The 17,110-nt window shown below is 35.1% G+C and overlaps 2 protein-coding genes across 2 annotated transcripts; one reads left to right on the top strand and one right to left on the bottom strand.

The window, feature by feature from the left end:
- Positions 1–2,811: 2,811 nt before the first annotated feature.
- On the top strand, positions 2,812–4,000 carry LOC136229345 (NAC domain-containing protein 2-like). The gene is made up of 3 exons (XM_066018065.1): positions 2,812–3,009; positions 3,093–3,367; positions 3,452–4,000. Exons 1-3 carry the CDS (start codon positions 2,847–2,849, stop codon positions 3,761–3,763), a joined length of 750 nt encoding a protein of 249 aa, XP_065874137.1. The 5' UTR covers positions 2,812–2,846; the 3' UTR covers positions 3,764–4,000.
- Positions 4,001–4,015: 15 nt separating this feature from the next.
- Positions 4,016–7,715, bottom strand: LOC136229344 (aspartic proteinase Asp1). Its single transcript, XM_066018064.1, has 9 exons — positions 7,491–7,715; positions 6,618–6,738; positions 6,425–6,542; positions 5,934–6,151; positions 5,181–5,405; positions 4,924–5,062; positions 4,500–4,703; positions 4,347–4,419; positions 4,016–4,253 (listed from the first exon to the last, which is right to left on the bottom strand). The coding sequence occupies exons 1-9, from the start codon at positions 7,648–7,650 to the stop codon at positions 4,138–4,140; spliced, it is 1,374 nt and encodes a 457-aa protein (XP_065874136.1). The 5' UTR covers positions 7,651–7,715; the 3' UTR covers positions 4,016–4,137.
- Positions 7,716–17,110: the final 9,395 nt, after the last annotated feature.

The following is a 17,110-nucleotide window of genomic DNA, read 5'->3' as shown; positions in this document are numbered from 1 at the left end:
GCTAAACTTTAGAGGATTATTTCAACAAAAATCAATCAAAGCAATCTTAAATAATAATAAAAAAAATACTCCTTTGATGTAATAAGTGAAACAGTAACAACATATGTACATATTCACCAATTTTAAAAAAATATAGTTTTTGTACAATTGATAAATGGTAATGCTGGTTTAAATAAAACAATAAATGGTACAAATGTGAAATCAAATGCTTACAAAGAGTTTTATAACTTGATATTTTTATGTAAATTTAAATTTTTTATTTGTGAAATATAAATTTTATTAAACTATAAATTTTATTTAATTATATTTATTATTAAATTTGGGTTGGGTCGAGTCTGGGGTTTGAGAAAAATCACAGGCCCAACCCACTCTACATTCGGGCCCAGTCGGACTTGGGTCAGACCGGACCTATTACGAAATATATACGTCAAAGCGCAGTCGTTGAAGATTGGGCCTAAACGGACTGGGCGAGCCAGTGGGCTTTTGAACAGGTCTAGCAAGAAATAAATAATCTAAGTTTCCATTGAAGAATTTCTGGAATTCTATCTGGTTTTTTTGTGTGGATGTTTATGTCTTTTTCCTTCCATGAAATCTCTTTTTAACTCTACTCCCAAGAGCATATAACCACTACTCTCCACTACTCCTGAACTTAATTTTCTACTCTTGGGTGCTCCATGATTGCACGTGTGTTCCATATTCAGCAAGAAAGTTCTACCTTTTCATAAGAAAGACTTGTGATTTGCTAAAGTTGCTCTATAACTGAAAGATAAGAAAGTTTCCAACTGCTCCCCTTCCATTAACCCACGTTCGGTTCCACCAATTTATGCCCAAACCTCCACGTTTTTGCTGCTTTGATTTGGATCTTTGATTGGCTAATTAATTACCCAATTCAACCATGTTTTTCGATAAATTACCGAATCAACTCTATACTTCTAATGTCTTACATATTTTGATATTAAAAATATATAATTAGCAAAATAATATCAAATCCGAACTAAATTAAATAGTATAATTGTCTAATTGCCTCCAAGCCCATTAATTTTATCAATTTAGGCCAAATTGAGTACAAAAATTGTAAAATTAACCCAAATTAGATTAAGGGTGAACAACTATTAAAAATATAATAACTAATCGGTTAGGATTTCATTCCAAATTAAAACATAATTTAATCATATATTTTATATATCATTTATTTATATATAAATATATATCACTCAATTAATTATTACTATGTTTTAATTATTAAAAGATATTATTGGACCAAATTTTCTTGTGATGGGCTTGGACGTGTCTTTATTATTATTTTTTGAGTAACTTGCATCAATTAGTAGTACTACTTAATTAATTCTTAAAAGCAAAACAATCCATATTAATATTTGTGTAAGATGAACTCTCATTGATCCAACGACCAACTTATTAAAAAAATAAAATGGTAGGGTAAAGATTAAAATTATGGCAAATGATATATACAACCCTAACGGGGCGTTTGGTATTCTATTGGGATAGAGATATGGATAAAGGTTGAGATAGAGATAAGGATAAATGGTTGGGATAAGGATAAAAATATGATAGTCGAGAATTATTATTCAATGTTTGGTATTTAGGACAGGGATGTGGATAAAATAATACATTTTACTATTTTAATCTTATTTAAACTATATAACATTAATTTGAGGGATAAGATGGACTTTTTCATCCTATTAAAATCGCAGGAGCTTATCACACCTCTTTATACCACCCCCTCTTGGGTATAGGATTTGAGGGATAAGAAGCTTATCCCTCATCCGTCTCACTCTTCTATGTACTAAACAAACACGGGATAACTTATCTCGTGTTTTTTTATCCCTATCTCACCTCCTATATCCCTTCTAACAAACACCCCGTAAGGGTTGTATATAAGCATTAATTATCCATATATTTTCTTATATTTTCAATAAAAAAAGAATTTTAATTCTAAAATAAGCATTTATTTCTATTGGAAATATAACAATATATTATGACAAATGCACTTAAGTATTTAAGTATCAACAAGTTTTATATATTGAAAAGCTAAATTAATACTACTAATTATCTGAATTTGTGGGATTTTATGTACAACCCTTAGGGCTGTAAATATCAGGACCCTAAAATTATATATGTGAACACTACTATCCATATTATAAGTAATTTTGTCCTTTCGCCAAATACTTATATTAAATGTATGAATAACCAAAATGATTAAGTAATGTAATAAACATAAATTTGGAAAGTTGTAAAATCATCTAAACAAAAAATTAATACTACTAATATATTAAGGGAAAGACTATGCTTACTTTGTTTTTAACAAAATAAGTTTTACTTGGTATGTTTTCACCCATCCATTGGTGAAAACAAATCAGGTACTTTATAAAAAACAAAGTAACCATAGAAGGCACTACATAAATCACAGGTGACGCCACCATGAGGATGAGGTGTAATTCAAATCCATGGTTGAAAAATGCAGTAATCATATGAAGGCAAGCCTAAGTTGGAGACATAGGCTTGGAGTCGCATAGGAGGGTTTTTGGGCCAAGCAAAAGATTTCTTACGTGGCATAATTTAGTTGGACAGTTTCTGTAATAAAGAAAGTTGAAAAAACAAAAAACAGTCAACGAAAGGCAAGAGGCAGCAAAGCCGACTTTGTTCCCAATGGGAATGGGAATGGGAATGACGGAAGCAGTGACAGAATTGATGACACGTGTCAATGTGTTTGGCTGCGGTCAGCCAGTAAAAGAACAGGACCATCCATATGCACGTTTTGCTTATCAGTATAAAAGGTTGGTCGTCTCCATTTAGTCTGGTTCATCTTCCGAGTCTCTACAGTTGAAATGAAAGGAGCGGTTTTGGAATTACCAGCTGGGTTCAGATTTCATCCAACTGACGATGAATTGGTGAATCATTACTTGTGTAGGAAATGTGGAGGGCAGCCTATTAGTGTTCCGATTATTGCTGAGATTGATCTTTATAAGTATGACCCTTGGCAGCTTCCAGGTAATTTTATTAAAAGATACTCCATGACCATGCATATATTATTATGAATCCAATCCAATCTTATGAATAATATTTGAATGCAGAAATGGCAGTGTATGGGGAAAAGGAATGGTACTTTTTTTCTCCGAGGGATAGAAAATATCCAAACGGATCAAGGCCAAACAGGGCAGCAGGAACAGGATACTGGAAAGCCACCGGAGCAGATAAACCCGTTGGGCGTCCAAAACCTCTTGGGATTAAGAAAGCACTCGTCTTTTATGCCGGAAAAGCTCCTAAAGGAATCAAAACCAACTGGATTATGCATGAGTATCGCCTTGCAAATGTCGACAGATCTGCCGGAAAGAAAAACAACCTCAGGGTACTTCATTGTTTATATTTATTACGAATCTATATATCTCTAAATTTGAGTTGAGAATAATGCATGATTTTGTTTGTGTTACAGCTTGATGACTGGGTTTTATGTCGAATATACAACAAGAAAGGAAGTTTAGGAGATCCGAAAGCAGAAGAAGCAAATAGAAATAGTTATATGGATACTACATCGGATTCCATACCCAGGTTGCATACGGAGTCGAGTTGCTCAGAGAAAGAGGTTGAGAGCGAACCCAAATGGAAATGGAATGAGGAGCTAGAAAGCACAACCTTCGATTTTGGATTTCAAGACGACCCTTTTGCTTCACAAATTCAGTTCCAAATGGATCAACTGTCGCCGCTGCAGGACATGTTCATGTATTTACACAACCACCCTTTTTGATCAACTCAACTCAACACATTCTTTATTCAAAATTCAAGTAACCCTCCACTGCACGTGCGTCCGCATCACAGACTCTTTATGGATTGGTGGTTCAGATTGCCTACTGCCTCTACACACTGTATAATGATACTACTTACTAGTATGTTTTGGGAAAATTCCCATGCTTTTTGTAAGGTCTACAACATTTTATTTTATTAAATTAAACAAAACAAAACCATAGCAACTTTGGGGGATCCAGGGGTCACTGTAAAATTTAACACAAAATATTATTCAAATTTATTTCATTGAACAAACAGCAAACCAACCATAACCATTTGTTTTTGGGAACTTATTTTAATCTAATGTTTAATACATGTACAAGTTGATTGTAAATTTTACAAGATACTATTATTAGTTTTCAACTTGGGAAGTCTATCACAATTTGCAGGGGCCCATCCAATCACTTGCTTCTCATTATCATAAATCACCATTCTGTCCACCATTGATATGTCTGATGCAACCAACAATCAACTATTAGTAAACTCTTTTGTAAAAGGTTTGTTTCAAAACCACAACGTTTATATATATATAGATCAAGAAATACCTCCTATCACATTCAGATCTCCCAGCCCTACTTCAGTACCATTTAGAATTCCCAAGCAAGCATTTCCCTTGTACTGCTAGTTATTATTATATCAATACTTAATTCACCAACTAAACAAAAATATACATTCATTTAGAGCCTGCCTGGACTTACTGAGATTATAAGATATGCTTCTGGGGGAAATTCAAACTGACTTTTAACTCTCCCGCCACTTGTGAACTTCAATGTAAAGCTCTTGAAGTACTTTTTTACATCACCAACACTTTTAAAAGCTTTTCTCCCCTTCCAACAAACTGGTAGGGTTGGGTCACCATCTTCTGCTTCTTTTAAAGGCTTTCCGGATAATGTTTTCTTCAACTACACATCAATTTAAGTTATCAGATTAGTAGAATTCATGGACAAATCTATTTTCTTTGCAGCTACATTTGTCTGAGCAAAGAACTCTTCTGCTTCTGTTTCATCAAATTTGAAAAACAGCTTGCAGTAATTTATGTTCATAACAGATGCTGTTTTAAAATTGTCCATGTTAAGTAGAATGTTAATACGTAAAAAATGTTTGTTATTGCTTTCTACTCACAGAAGATACTAATCCTTGATATGCCTGAGAGTTGAGGTAACTGTAAGAACTCCCACTGTCAAAAAGTACAGGTAGATTCCTGATCCCAGTACTTTTTTCATCATATATCAATTCTGCAGATCCAGGTGAGTAGTGCTTTCTGGCATAAAAGGTGAGTAGACATAAATAACAATAATACTAACAGCAACAATTATTGTAATAAAAGCAAGATTCTCAAAACATAAAAGGAAATCCATCAGGAGGATGTATATTATTACGAATAATCGCGAGACATTGGTGCCCATGATATGGGAGAAGAATCATAAATGTCATCTCCAAAGAAGAGAAATCCTCCACCACGTCCACTTAAACAGTGGCCAACCACATTTTTCACCAAACCCTGACTGCTAAGCTGTGATGGAATGCTAGATATTCCCCTGCCCAACCCAAGTATTCCATCCAACGGATGAGAAGATCTACTTGGTAACTGATCATATCCACAACTGCATCACAAAATCAAAACTATTAGTTACAACTTACAATCTGAATGTCATATGTTAATCTAACTGGCAAATTAAATTCTTGTACATGGGAACAACAAAACTCTAAGATTATGTCACAGTTCTTTTCATGGTATTAAACATGAACAGTAATACAATGCAAAAACATAATAATGCATAAAAGATAATTGGCTTGAAAAGTAAACAAATCCAATCCCTTTTTAGTGTATAGAATTATAAGGCAGGCTAGCTTAAATCATTTAAGTTGGTAATCTGGCCCATCTAGATTAAGTTTGGCCACCATTAGTTATTCATGAGATTTGGGCATCTAGACATTGCTTTCCTGTCCCCTTCCCCACAGAACAACTAGCTCCTAACCATTGATTAGGAAAGCCTTCCAGATTCTTTAGTTGACTAATATACATACAACATATATATTTTGTAGACATGTATGAAATATTTTATCGCATTCTCATCCATAAACTAGATAGGGTAAAAATGTATATATTAAAGAAAGAAAAGTAGACAAACCCAAGGGCCAGAAGAGGATTAAGGCGCTTCCCATTAGTAGAGTTGAGAAGGAAGAAATCTTTGACAAGAACACCAAGGGATGATCCACCATCTGCATATTCTACCTCATAATCACACTGATCTGGGTCTTCACAGTTTTGATCGCCAAGCAATGATGCACATATGGGGTCCTTACAAACCACTAGGTTGTTACTGGGTCTGTAAAGGGGATGAGGTGCCTACAATGAGCATTTAAATCGTTTGGTCATACTAGCATATATTGAATTTCAGTCCCTGAAGTAGTCATGTTAAAATGATTTGTAACCTCTCAGATGAATTGAATTGGGGTATTGCATTGCATCAATGAGAAGAACAATAACTATGCCATCTTATTATGTCTAGGATTGGAAAACATGTAATTGATGATTTGAAAACGTTATAAATTTAGAACAATAGAAATCAGCAAAACATTCAGAAATTGAAAAAAAGAAAGTGAAATTTGATTGAGTGACCTGAGTACATTGGCGACAGGGAGCATCACATTGGAGCCATGTAAGATCGCTTCCAGTGTCAATATCAAGAAAGTAAGGCCTTGGTGGCTGGCCTATATTGATTGTAACGTTATAGTATCTGCAAAAGGCAAGGTTTAGAAATAATAAACATGGAGTGTTTGGTAGGTAGCGTAGGGTAGGGTAGGGTACATACCCAACTGGATAAACATTCCCATGAAGTGGAAACACAATGGATGAGCCAAGTCTATTGGGCATGATTGAAGATGAAATCAGTGCCTTTCTCCACCAGTGCTGCCTATCAGTAGTAGAAGCAGCTGAGGAGCACAAAAGAAAGAGGATCGATAAGGTCAGTAGTTTCCATTCAGCCATCTAGAAAAAGAAAAAGAATGTAGGTGAATTGTTTGTTAAAATGTGTGAATGAGAAAGTGGAAGGAAGGATGTGATGTCCGTCAAAAGTTGGGTTTTTATTGATGACGAAAGGTGACTTGGAGACATGGGATTGGAATTTGAAGAGAGTTGAAGGACGAGTTTATTCTTTTCCTAGGACGATCACATTTCTTTCGAATTTCTAATGGAAACGGAGACTCAATTCTGCAAACATAATCACCTGCTCTTTCAAATATCTAGCTATGAAACCTATACCATACACCTTGGTATGCTAGGACCAATTAGAATTCATCCAATGGGCTTACTTTATATGGCAATTAATCATTAATTTAGTAAAATTAACAAATAGTAACTTTTTAACTCAGTTAGTATATTCGTTTTTCCCAACTCTTTATGCCGTCCGTTCTCCTCCGCCTGCCACCACCATTCCTCGTTCGTTTCTTCATCAGCCACCATCATTTATCCGTTCCTTAGACAATTTTCTCTCTTTAAATCAAATCAATCTCATGTATCCATAATCTGAACATCAACCATACTGTTACAAGTCAAAAATTCAATCTATTCTGCGCACAATGAACCAGTTAGATCAATCTAGTTTTTACAAATTAGAGGAACTTATAATTGTACCAATTTTGAAGGTTTTTGTTTCCAAAACATGGAAAACTCTTCAAATTCTTACATTTGTCTCTCCAAGACTTGACATTAGGATTGGCCCTCTCCCTATAACACACCGGGGAGGATATCCCTCCCCCTGCAATATTTCTTATGTCAACTTTAGGCCCGGAGACTGTGGACATTACAACGTCAACAAATGGAGAAGCATCAAGGTTGCCGACCATAGAGAAAGGGCAGCAGAAAAACCATTGTAGAAAATGAAGGGAAATCACTGTTTTCTCAAGCGAATAAAAGGGAAGAGTTACATTAAAAAAAGATAATCCTCTGTTTGGGCTTTTATAAAACATTTTTACTTGATTGGGTTGGGTTAAAAATTATTTCCAAGGGAGGGGGCTATTTCATGAACCGAGGTTATGAGTGATACCATTACGACGAAAGGTACATCGTAATGGTGACAACTCTGCGCAATTATTAATCAAGTTGTCACCATTACGATGTACCTGACGTCGTAATGGGTACAACTCTACGTAAAGCAGAGATGTCGCCATTATGATGTCAGGTGCGCCGTAATGGGTACAAAACAAATTCTTTTTTACGAAAGAATTCAGACATGTCTTCATGGGTCATTCGACCCGTGAAGACTAGTTTTCCTTCTCTCTTTAAAGGAACAAGGTTCAAAGATAGATTGCAATTGCGATCTGCCTTTGAAGAGATGTATGTTTTATAATTTATTTTATTTTATTTTAATGTAAGTTCATTAAAAATTTATAGTTAATTTTGTTTAATTAAAAAATTATAGTTAATTTATAATGTAAGTTAATTAAAAATTTAGTAGTCAATTTAAACAAAATTGTTAAATGTAATGTAGTTATTAATATAAACTCTAAATTGTTTAAGGAAATCTCTTAATATTTTTAGAATTATGCTTATAAACTCTAAAAATGTATATAGTTTTGTTAAGAATTTAGTAGTTAATTTAAACAATATTGTTAAATCTAATGTAGTTATTAATATAAACTCTAACTTATTTAAAGAAATCTCTTAATACTTTTATAATTATGCTTATAAACTCTAATCATGTTATAAAAATGTATATAACTTTGTTAAGATTTTAGTAGATAATTTAAACAATATTGTTAAATCTAATATAGTTATTAATATAAACTCTAATTTGTTTAAGGAAATCTCTAAATATTTTTAGAATTATGCTTATAAACTCTAAAAATGTATATAGGTTTGTTAAGAATTTAGTAGTTAACTTAAACAATATTGTTAAATCTAATGTACTTATTAATATAAACTCTAAATTATTAAGAAAATCCTTTAATATTTTTAGAATTATGCTTATAAACTCTAATCATGTTATAAAAATGTATATAGCTTTGTGAAGAATTTAGTAGTTAAATTAAACAATTGATAACAACCCAAATTATTCTTGAATAAGGAATAAGGGAAAATTAATAGAAATAATGGCAAACCATTATTCCTTCTAAAAGAGATATTTATACATGATTAATGTGGAATTAATGATAATTAATGCAGGGGAGAATATGCAAATAATGAAGAAAAGGAAGGAGTCTCTAGCATTATGTCACGCCACGTGGACCATGACGAGATACGCCATAACGAGATACGCCCGATGAGAGCGAGTAGCGGAGACCCGCCATAGCTCTCAAGGAGAGCGTACATACGCCTTGACAGATCAAAGAATACGAAAAGGGATATTCATCTTACTGACAGAATATTATCCCAAGGACCAAAAGGGATATTCACCTTGAGAACGCCGCAAGAAGAACCGGATGGCGGATCTCCACGGTTCAGCTCAGTGAGATCCGCTGGCGAACCTATGAGGCGAATCTCCTCTTTCACCTGATTCATCACAGTAACGGCTAACCGCCGACTCGGCCATAAAGACCATTAATGAGCTATCAATTAGCTAACCGCCAGGTTAAGGGTAACCAGTAACCGCCAGCTTAAAGGTAACCAGTAACCGCCATTAATGGAGCATTAATGGAGACCTTCTAGTTGCTGAAGGTTACGACTTCCTAGCTATATATAGCCTACATCCCTAGGCTATCAAGGTACACTTTTACTTACCCTTTGTCAATTCAGTTTGCTCTCTTGATCTTCCTTACTGACTTTGGCATCGGAGTGTCCCCGGTCGATCCCAACGGCGCCTCACAGGGAAGTGCTCCGATCAAGGATTTTTCCACAAGTTATCAATTGGTGCGGTGAAGGTGGATCTCTAACAAACAGAAGATCACAAAATCTTGATTGTATAGAGTTTCACAAAGAACAAAACAATGGAGTCAACGGAATAGAAATCACAATCTCAAACTTTGGCTCAATCAGTACAACAAATCTATCCAAATATACAGTTCTCCATATATTGGTGGGAAAGAGTTTTCTACATTGAATCTGGAATTTTATGACGAAAAAGATAAGTTTCCTCCCCTTTCTTATTCCATTTTTAATTAAAGAAAATTGAGATCCCTCACTCTTATAAAGTGCTATGAATATCATTACATGTTATTATGATAAATCTAATAAACTGTGAAAGATGAAGTCATAAACACAAATCTTTCATTAAATCTTGCATGCTTACTATGCCCTCATATTTTTATGCATGACAAGTGTAATATGATATTATCATTGAATTAGTACAAACGCATGTATAAGACCCGTAATCTTGGGATTTACAAAAAAAATCATCCATTCAATGTGATTTTGTCATTTGATATTAAAATATCATAAAATGGCTCATGTAATTACAAATGATTTAAATCTGGTCGGTCTTTTGGATGAACATGCATATAACTATTAGAAGAAATTACAAAAAAAATTATATTTGGTTTTTCCTTGTACTATTCACCATCTATATATGGCTTTTCTCCTATATAGTACTTTTAATATCAAAAATTCATATTTTTGAATATTGTTTTGTCAAACAGTTATTTCATTCCCTTTTTTACAAGGATGTGTCTATTCATATAAAAACTGTTTATTTGACATTGTTAGAATTTCTGTTACCAACACAAGAGACTTGAAAATATTGGGTCTATTTGTAATTATCCTGTAATTGTCCCTAACTATTAAGGCCATTATGGGCTGATGAATTACCAAATTGGATAAACAAAACTTTCATGTCCTGAGCTAACTACAAAATAGTGCAAGTGTCGGTTTCGGATCAGAACATTAATTTATGCGAAATTCTTAAGATATACATGAGAATTCCTTAAAAATTGGAGGATTGTATATGAAGGTAGGTGAGAGTGAATTTTGAGTAATTTTCCTTACACTCCAAATTGGAGGAGAATCATGGTACATGTATTTTTCTTCCAAAATTACCCTTTCTCTTTTATTTTATTCATACAAATGAAATGATATAAGAGTAATTTTATATATAACTATATTATTAAATCATCACTTACCTTTCTTTAATTACACCTCATTCAAATGAGGCTTTAATGATCTCTGAATGCCATTAATGTATGGATGCACAATATTAATTGCAAGTAAATAGCAACTATGTAAGATATCTTACCCAATATAGAATGTCATAACTTTTATGACGTTTAAAATAAATATGCTATCTTGGATATTAATGCGCATTGAAATACAAAAGGACATTATTCTTAAACCATTCTCATTATGGTTATTTATTAAGAATTCATTATGATATTCATGTGCAGTAGCAATCTTTATGGTTATGACCGTTATACGTGATATTATTATTAAAACAAGCACGATTAAAATTCTATTATGAATTTGTTTGACATATAATATTTACTCGGTTTTATCCTTTGACTAAGTTCATTCTAGAGTCAGGGACCAACGCGAAGGAATTATTAAGTTGATTCCAAGATGAATTAAAAATTCCATAAAGATACATTGCATCATACATGATATTTGCCAACAAGGCAAATGCAAACATTCTTTTGCTATGAAGTATGTTCCATAGATCAAGCCATTGATCCCCCAAGGTAAGTGAATATAGCTTTTATGACTTACCACAATCTTTTAATAATGGACATAGCATGCCCCACTTCTGGAGTTCTTTCAGTGCTAACCCACAGGTACAAGGGAGTTGCTAATACTACAACCAGTGCAAACACTGATATGAAAAATAAAGCTCAATCCAAAGAAGTGTATATGCAGAGTCACTTCAGAAAAATTCCTTGACTATGTCATTGGCCAAAAAGGAGTTAGAGCAAATCCAGATAAAATAAAAAACCTTGCGAGGAAAAAGGTGAAAAGAGCGCCTAAATAAAAACCATGCGAGGAAAAAAGGTGAAAAGAGCGCCTAAATAAAAGCCATGCGAGGAAAAAGGTGAAAAGAGCGCCTAAATGAAAACCCCACAATGGGTGAGAAAGATCCAGAGGTTGAACGGGCGGATCATCATACTAGAAAGATTGTCAACAAGCATATCAAGGTATAAAACAATTCCTAGCAGAACCACCCTTGATGAGCAGACCAATCTGAAGGGGAGACCTGCATTTGTATCAATCTGTCATGGATAAAGATATGTGCACCGTGGTTATTTAAGAAGAAGAAGGTCAGCAGTTCTCCATCTATTATGTTAGCAAAATGTTGAAGGATGAAGAGACAAGATATCAGAAGTTAGATAAAATGGCTCCCACGGTTGTGACAACATCCATCCGCGTTAAACCATATCTCCAAGCATAACCTCAACATGATCGAGATCAAGATCAAGAACCGGCTTCACCATCATGATTCAACATTGAACACACGAATGATGAGATTGAAAGGCGAGTGCATGCCGCTCTATATAGACAAGAGAAAAATGCAGAAAGGTACGCCATCAAGTTAATATGAATTCGCCATTCACAGCACGGATCCTAGGGTACGAAGCGGACAGAATGTTTAAAGCTTCCAACTTGCCACAATATAAAAGAAAAGATTCAATATAAGCGGGACATTACATATCCCGAACCCAAAGGAGGGGAGCATGTAACCGTGGGAAGAAACGCCAAAGCGTACTACAGGTTGGCCACCACATTGGTTGGCCACCACACTGAAGCTTGATGGGAGCTGGCAAACTAGATAGCTTTGTCCAGAATAACAAATAACAAGATGACAAGCAGAAGACAGATCCCAAAAATAAATTCAAAAGTGTCATTAATGTCATAGCAGATGGACCAGTGTATCAGCCACCCGTGGAAAAAGCAAAAATATCCGCTCTGGATAAAACATCCCTCCATTGCTCCTTTTGCAGAAACAGGTCCGGTAATCTCTCCACATGCAGATGCATTGGTAGTAACAATGGCGATTCAAGGATGGGAGATAAAATAAAGCAAGTAAAGACACGGGCAGTTCTCGCAATGTCATCACCAAAGGTGCATTCGCCAAACTAAAGGTTGATCCGATCCAAATAGAAACAACCATTGTTGACATCATTGGAGTGACGGGTCACACTATCCAGACCAACGGCCAGAGGTTGCAGCCCTAATTTCCATCCGTCGTTTGACAATGTACATTCCCACCATCAAAGGAGGAGTAATGATTAGCGGTAACCAAAAGGTGGATAAAGAGACTTATACTCGGCGTCAATATCAATCCGCCCACAATCCAAAGAGGATGAAGGTGAGAAATATTAACTTGTCACTACAGCTTTGGGCGACACAGAAACGCTCCTTATTGCTGATGGAAAGCGGGTGCGGATCGCCAAAGGATTAAAACTTGAGATCAAAGAGGATGTTAAAAAAGTTCTCATTGAGTCTGAAAGCATATTTACATAGGAGAATGAGATCCCCACAGGAGTAAGCCCAGATGTGATTACTCATAAGTTAAACATCATTGAGGATGCGGTTTTAGTTGCTCGGAAAAGGCGGAACCATGGGCCTAAAAATCAGTATTTTTACATATTCTTATATGTGCATTAAACTGTTATAGTATCCTACATTTTATAATTTATTCTTTCTCGCAATACTTCTTATATTCATTTGCCTAGCTTTTAGTGCTGATATACGCCCAGTGGCTAGCGAATGAAAAGTTCCACAGGCGGATCAATTACCTCAAAGATAGGACAATGAATCCCATCACGGGCGGATCCCCTTTCCATAAAGATAAGAAGCACAGACCCTCAGGAGCTTTCAAATGAGCTCAACTCTCTCCTCAAAGACAAGAAAAGGATTGACCACCATCAAAAGCGGGTTAAAATCGTCTCAAACATGAGATCATTACACCCTCAACTTTCTCCTCAAAGATAGGAGAACACTCTCATGGGCGGATCCATCTTTAGATGATCACCATTCGAGAAAGAGTTAAAACATTCCTTGGACGCAAGGACTTTACACTCTCTCACTCCCTTCCCAAAGAAGGGTTCACAAGTCCTACGGGCGGATCGCTTCACCTCAAAGATAGGTAGCAAGTTGATCCCCTAGGCAGCTTTACTTCCTCTAGAAGGAATAGAACAGCTTCTAAACCTTCACAAAGGTTCACACATTGGGGTACGGCTGGCCACCTACCCTAAACAATCGGAGAAATCCTAAACCAGATTCTAGAAAATTACTTGCTAAAAGATATAATGCATTAGTCAAAATAGTTCTGGAAAGCAAAGGGTTCATCCAACTAATGAAGCCTCGTCTTCATCTCCAAGTAATGAAGCCTTGTCTTCATCTCCAAATAATGAAGCCTCGTCTTCATCTCCAAGTAATGAAGCCTCGTCTTCATCTCCAAGTAATGAAGCCTCGTCTTCATCTCCAAGTAATGAAGCCTCGTCTTCATCTCCAAATAATGAAGCCTCGTCTTCATCTCCAAGTAATGAAGCCTCGTCTTTATCTCCAAATAATGAAGCCTCGTCTTTATCTCCAAGTAATGAAGCCTCGTCTTCATCTCCAAATAATGAAGCCTCGTCTTCATCTCCAAGTAATGAAGCCTCGTCTTCATCTCCAAGTAATGAAGCCTCGTCTTCATCTCCAATCAATGAAGCCTCGTCTTCATCCAATTAATGAAATCTCGTCTTTATCCAAACAATGAAGTCTCGTTTTCATCAAAGTAATGAATCCGCATCTTCATCATAGAAATAACAAAGTCTCGCCTCCACAAAATGCACAAAAGTCCCTAAATGGCTGATCATTCTTACTGATCCCTAAGTGCGAGTCATTCTCCTCAATATGGCAGAACTGAACAAAAGAAGTCCCTAAGGCGAATCATAATCCTATGTCGTAGGAACAAATGGTCCCATAAAGGGCGGGTTATTCCCTTTCTAAAGGAAATATAACTCTCAAAAAGCCCCTAGAGGCTAACAATGGATACGGTTGGCCACCTATCCACGAAGAAGCAAAATCCCCTAAAAGCGTATCATATCCATATATGATCCCACATAGGGCGGATCTTGTTCATAAGATCCCGCATAAGGAAGCCCCAAAAGGCGCATCATTTCCATATATGATCCCCCATCTAGGGCGGGTCCACTTTCCTCCAAGATAGAAAAATAAAACACCATTTAGACAGCCCTAAAGAGCTTTTTATACCTTTAGAGGGGGCTTCTGATAACAACCCAAATTATTCTTGAATAAGGAATAAGGGAAAATTAATAGAAATAATGGCAAACCATTATTCCTTCTAAAAGAGATACGTATACATGATTAATGTGGAATTAATGATAATTAATGCAGGGGAGAATATGCAAATAATGAGGAAAAGGAAGGAGTCTCTAGCATTATGCCACGCCACGTGGACCATGGCGAGATACGCCATAACGAGATACGCCCGATGAGAGCGAGTAGCGGAGACCCGCCATAGCTCTCAAGGAGAGCGTACATACGCCTTGACGGATCAAAGAATACGAAAAGGGATATTCATCTTACTGACAGAATATTATCCCAAGGACCAAAAGGGATATTTACCTTGAGAACGCCGCAAGAAGAACCGGATGGAGGATCTCCACGGTTCAGCTCAGTGAGATCCGCTGGCGAACCTATGAGGCGAATCTCCTCTTTCACCTGATTCATCACGGTAACGGCTAACCGCCGACTCGGCCATAAAGACCATTAATGAGCTATCAATTAGCTAACCGCCAGGTTAAGGGTAACCAGTAACCGTCAGCTTAAAGGTAACCAGTAACCGCCATTAATGGAGCATTAATGGAGACCTTCTAGTTGCTGAAGGTTACGACTTCCTAGCTATATATAGCCTACATCCCTAGGCTATCAAGGTACACTTTTACTTACCCTTTGTCAATTCAGTTTGCTCTCTTGATCTTCCTTACTGACTTTGGAATCGGAGTGTCCCCGGCCGATCCCAACGGCGCCTCACAGGGAAGTGCTCCGATCAAGGATTTTTCCACAAGTTATCAACAATATTGTTAAATCTAATGTAGTTTTTAATATAAACTCTAATTTGTTAGGAAATCTCTTATATTTTTAGAAATATGCTTATAAACTCTAATGATGTTATAAAAAAATGTGTATAGCTTTGTTAGGAAATTTTTAGAATTATGTTTATAAACTCTAACAATGCTTATAAATTTTTTATAATTATGCTTATAAACCCTAACTTGTTAGAAAATTCTCTCAAATGATATACCTAAATCCTAAATATATTTATATATTGTATGTATTATTAATGAGATTTTTATCTATATATCTAGTTATATAATGAGATTTTGATGATATAATTTTAAAAAGTGATGTGTGTTGTGATTTTTTGTTAATTTTTTTTAAAATTTTGCTTATAAACTCTAATAAGGGTATACAAATGTTAGTTAAGCAAAAGTATAGTAATTAATATTTTAAATTGATATAAAAATGTTAGAAATTAGTATATGTAAAGTTATTGATATTTTATGCTTTGTATATAATGAGAATTTTTATACTATAATTTAGAAAAGTGACGTGTGTTGTGATTTTGTGCAGTTACTAACATTAAATATTATAAATTTCGACGGTTAGTTACTTCTATGAAGTAGATATTATAATTTGAAAGTTTTTTTAGTTTATTATTGAAATGAAGTACATATTTGAATTGTGAAAATGAAATTGAAGTTGTATGAAGCATATATTATAATTTGAAAATTTTATTATTTTATTATTGATATGAAGTAAATATTTGAACTGTGTAATTAGATATTTATTATCAATATATATATATATATATATATATATATATATATGGACAATATAATGTCTGATTATATCTCGTATATAATTCATTGGGGTGGAAAGTTAAATATTTCTACTTCCAGCTTGGAATACGATGCTTCAATTAATACGGCAAGGAACAAACGTTTAAAATTTCGTAATAGGTCGTCATATGCTGCACTAGTGTCTCGAATATCCAAAGCAATAAGATTGGACGAAGATGAAAAGTTGATCCGAATTGTATATAAGTCTCCTATGTGTGGAGGATCATCAATGACCTTTTCATATTTTTTCATATGTGATGACGATGATCTTGGACTCATTTATGATAACTTGAGTTATATTCAAGGTTATCACAATATTGAGATGTATGTTGAGTTTGAGAGGTTCGCATTTGGGAATAATGACGGATTAGGGGTCATCATGACGAACACATTTGCTGATGATAATCATCTTTTGACGACTTCTACTTGGGATGGTGAGGGTCCATCAAACATTGATGGCAATGTGATAATTCGTATGATCCATCAAATGATTTCCTCAATTATGCTATGAGGAGTCCATTTGAGGCTGGTCGGA

This window comes from Euphorbia lathyris, chromosome 5 (genome assembly GCF_963576675.1).
Source record: "Euphorbia lathyris chromosome 5, ddEupLath1.1, whole genome shotgun sequence".
Classification (NCBI taxonomy): domain Eukaryota; kingdom Viridiplantae; phylum Streptophyta; class Magnoliopsida; order Malpighiales; family Euphorbiaceae; genus Euphorbia; species Euphorbia lathyris.
The sequence above is the reverse complement of the archived record's forward strand: the minus strand, read 5'-3'. Positions and strand labels throughout refer to the sequence as shown.

What these genes read in the sequence shown, in the direction of transcription:
- LOC136229345 (XM_066018065.1), top strand. Translation starts at nt 2,847, where the DNA reads ATGAAAGGAGCGGTTTTGGAATTACCAGCTGGGTTCAGATTTCATCCA. An exon ending in TGACCCTTGGCAGCTTCCAG is followed by an intron (nt 3,010 to 3,092) that starts GTAATTTTATTA and finishes ATTTGAATGCAG; the next exon opens with AAATGGCAGTGTATGGGGAA. An exon ending in GAAAGAAAAACAACCTCAGG is followed by an intron (nt 3,368 to 3,451) that starts GTACTTCATTGT and finishes TTTGTGTTACAG; the next exon opens with CTTGATGACTGGGTTTTATG.
- LOC136229344 (XM_066018064.1), bottom strand. Translation starts at nt 7,650, where the DNA reads ATGGTCGGCAACCTTGATGCTTCTCCATTTGTTGACGTTGTAATGTCC. An exon ending in ATCAAGGATTAGTATCTTCT is followed by an intron (nt 4,704 to 4,923) that starts GTGAGTAGAAAG and finishes ATTGATGTGTAG; the next exon opens with TTGAAGAAAACATTATCCGG. An exon ending in AAGCATATCTTATAATCTCA is followed by an intron (nt 4,420 to 4,499) that starts GTAAGTCCAGGC and finishes AATAACTAGCAG; the next exon opens with TACAAGGGAAATGCTTGCTT.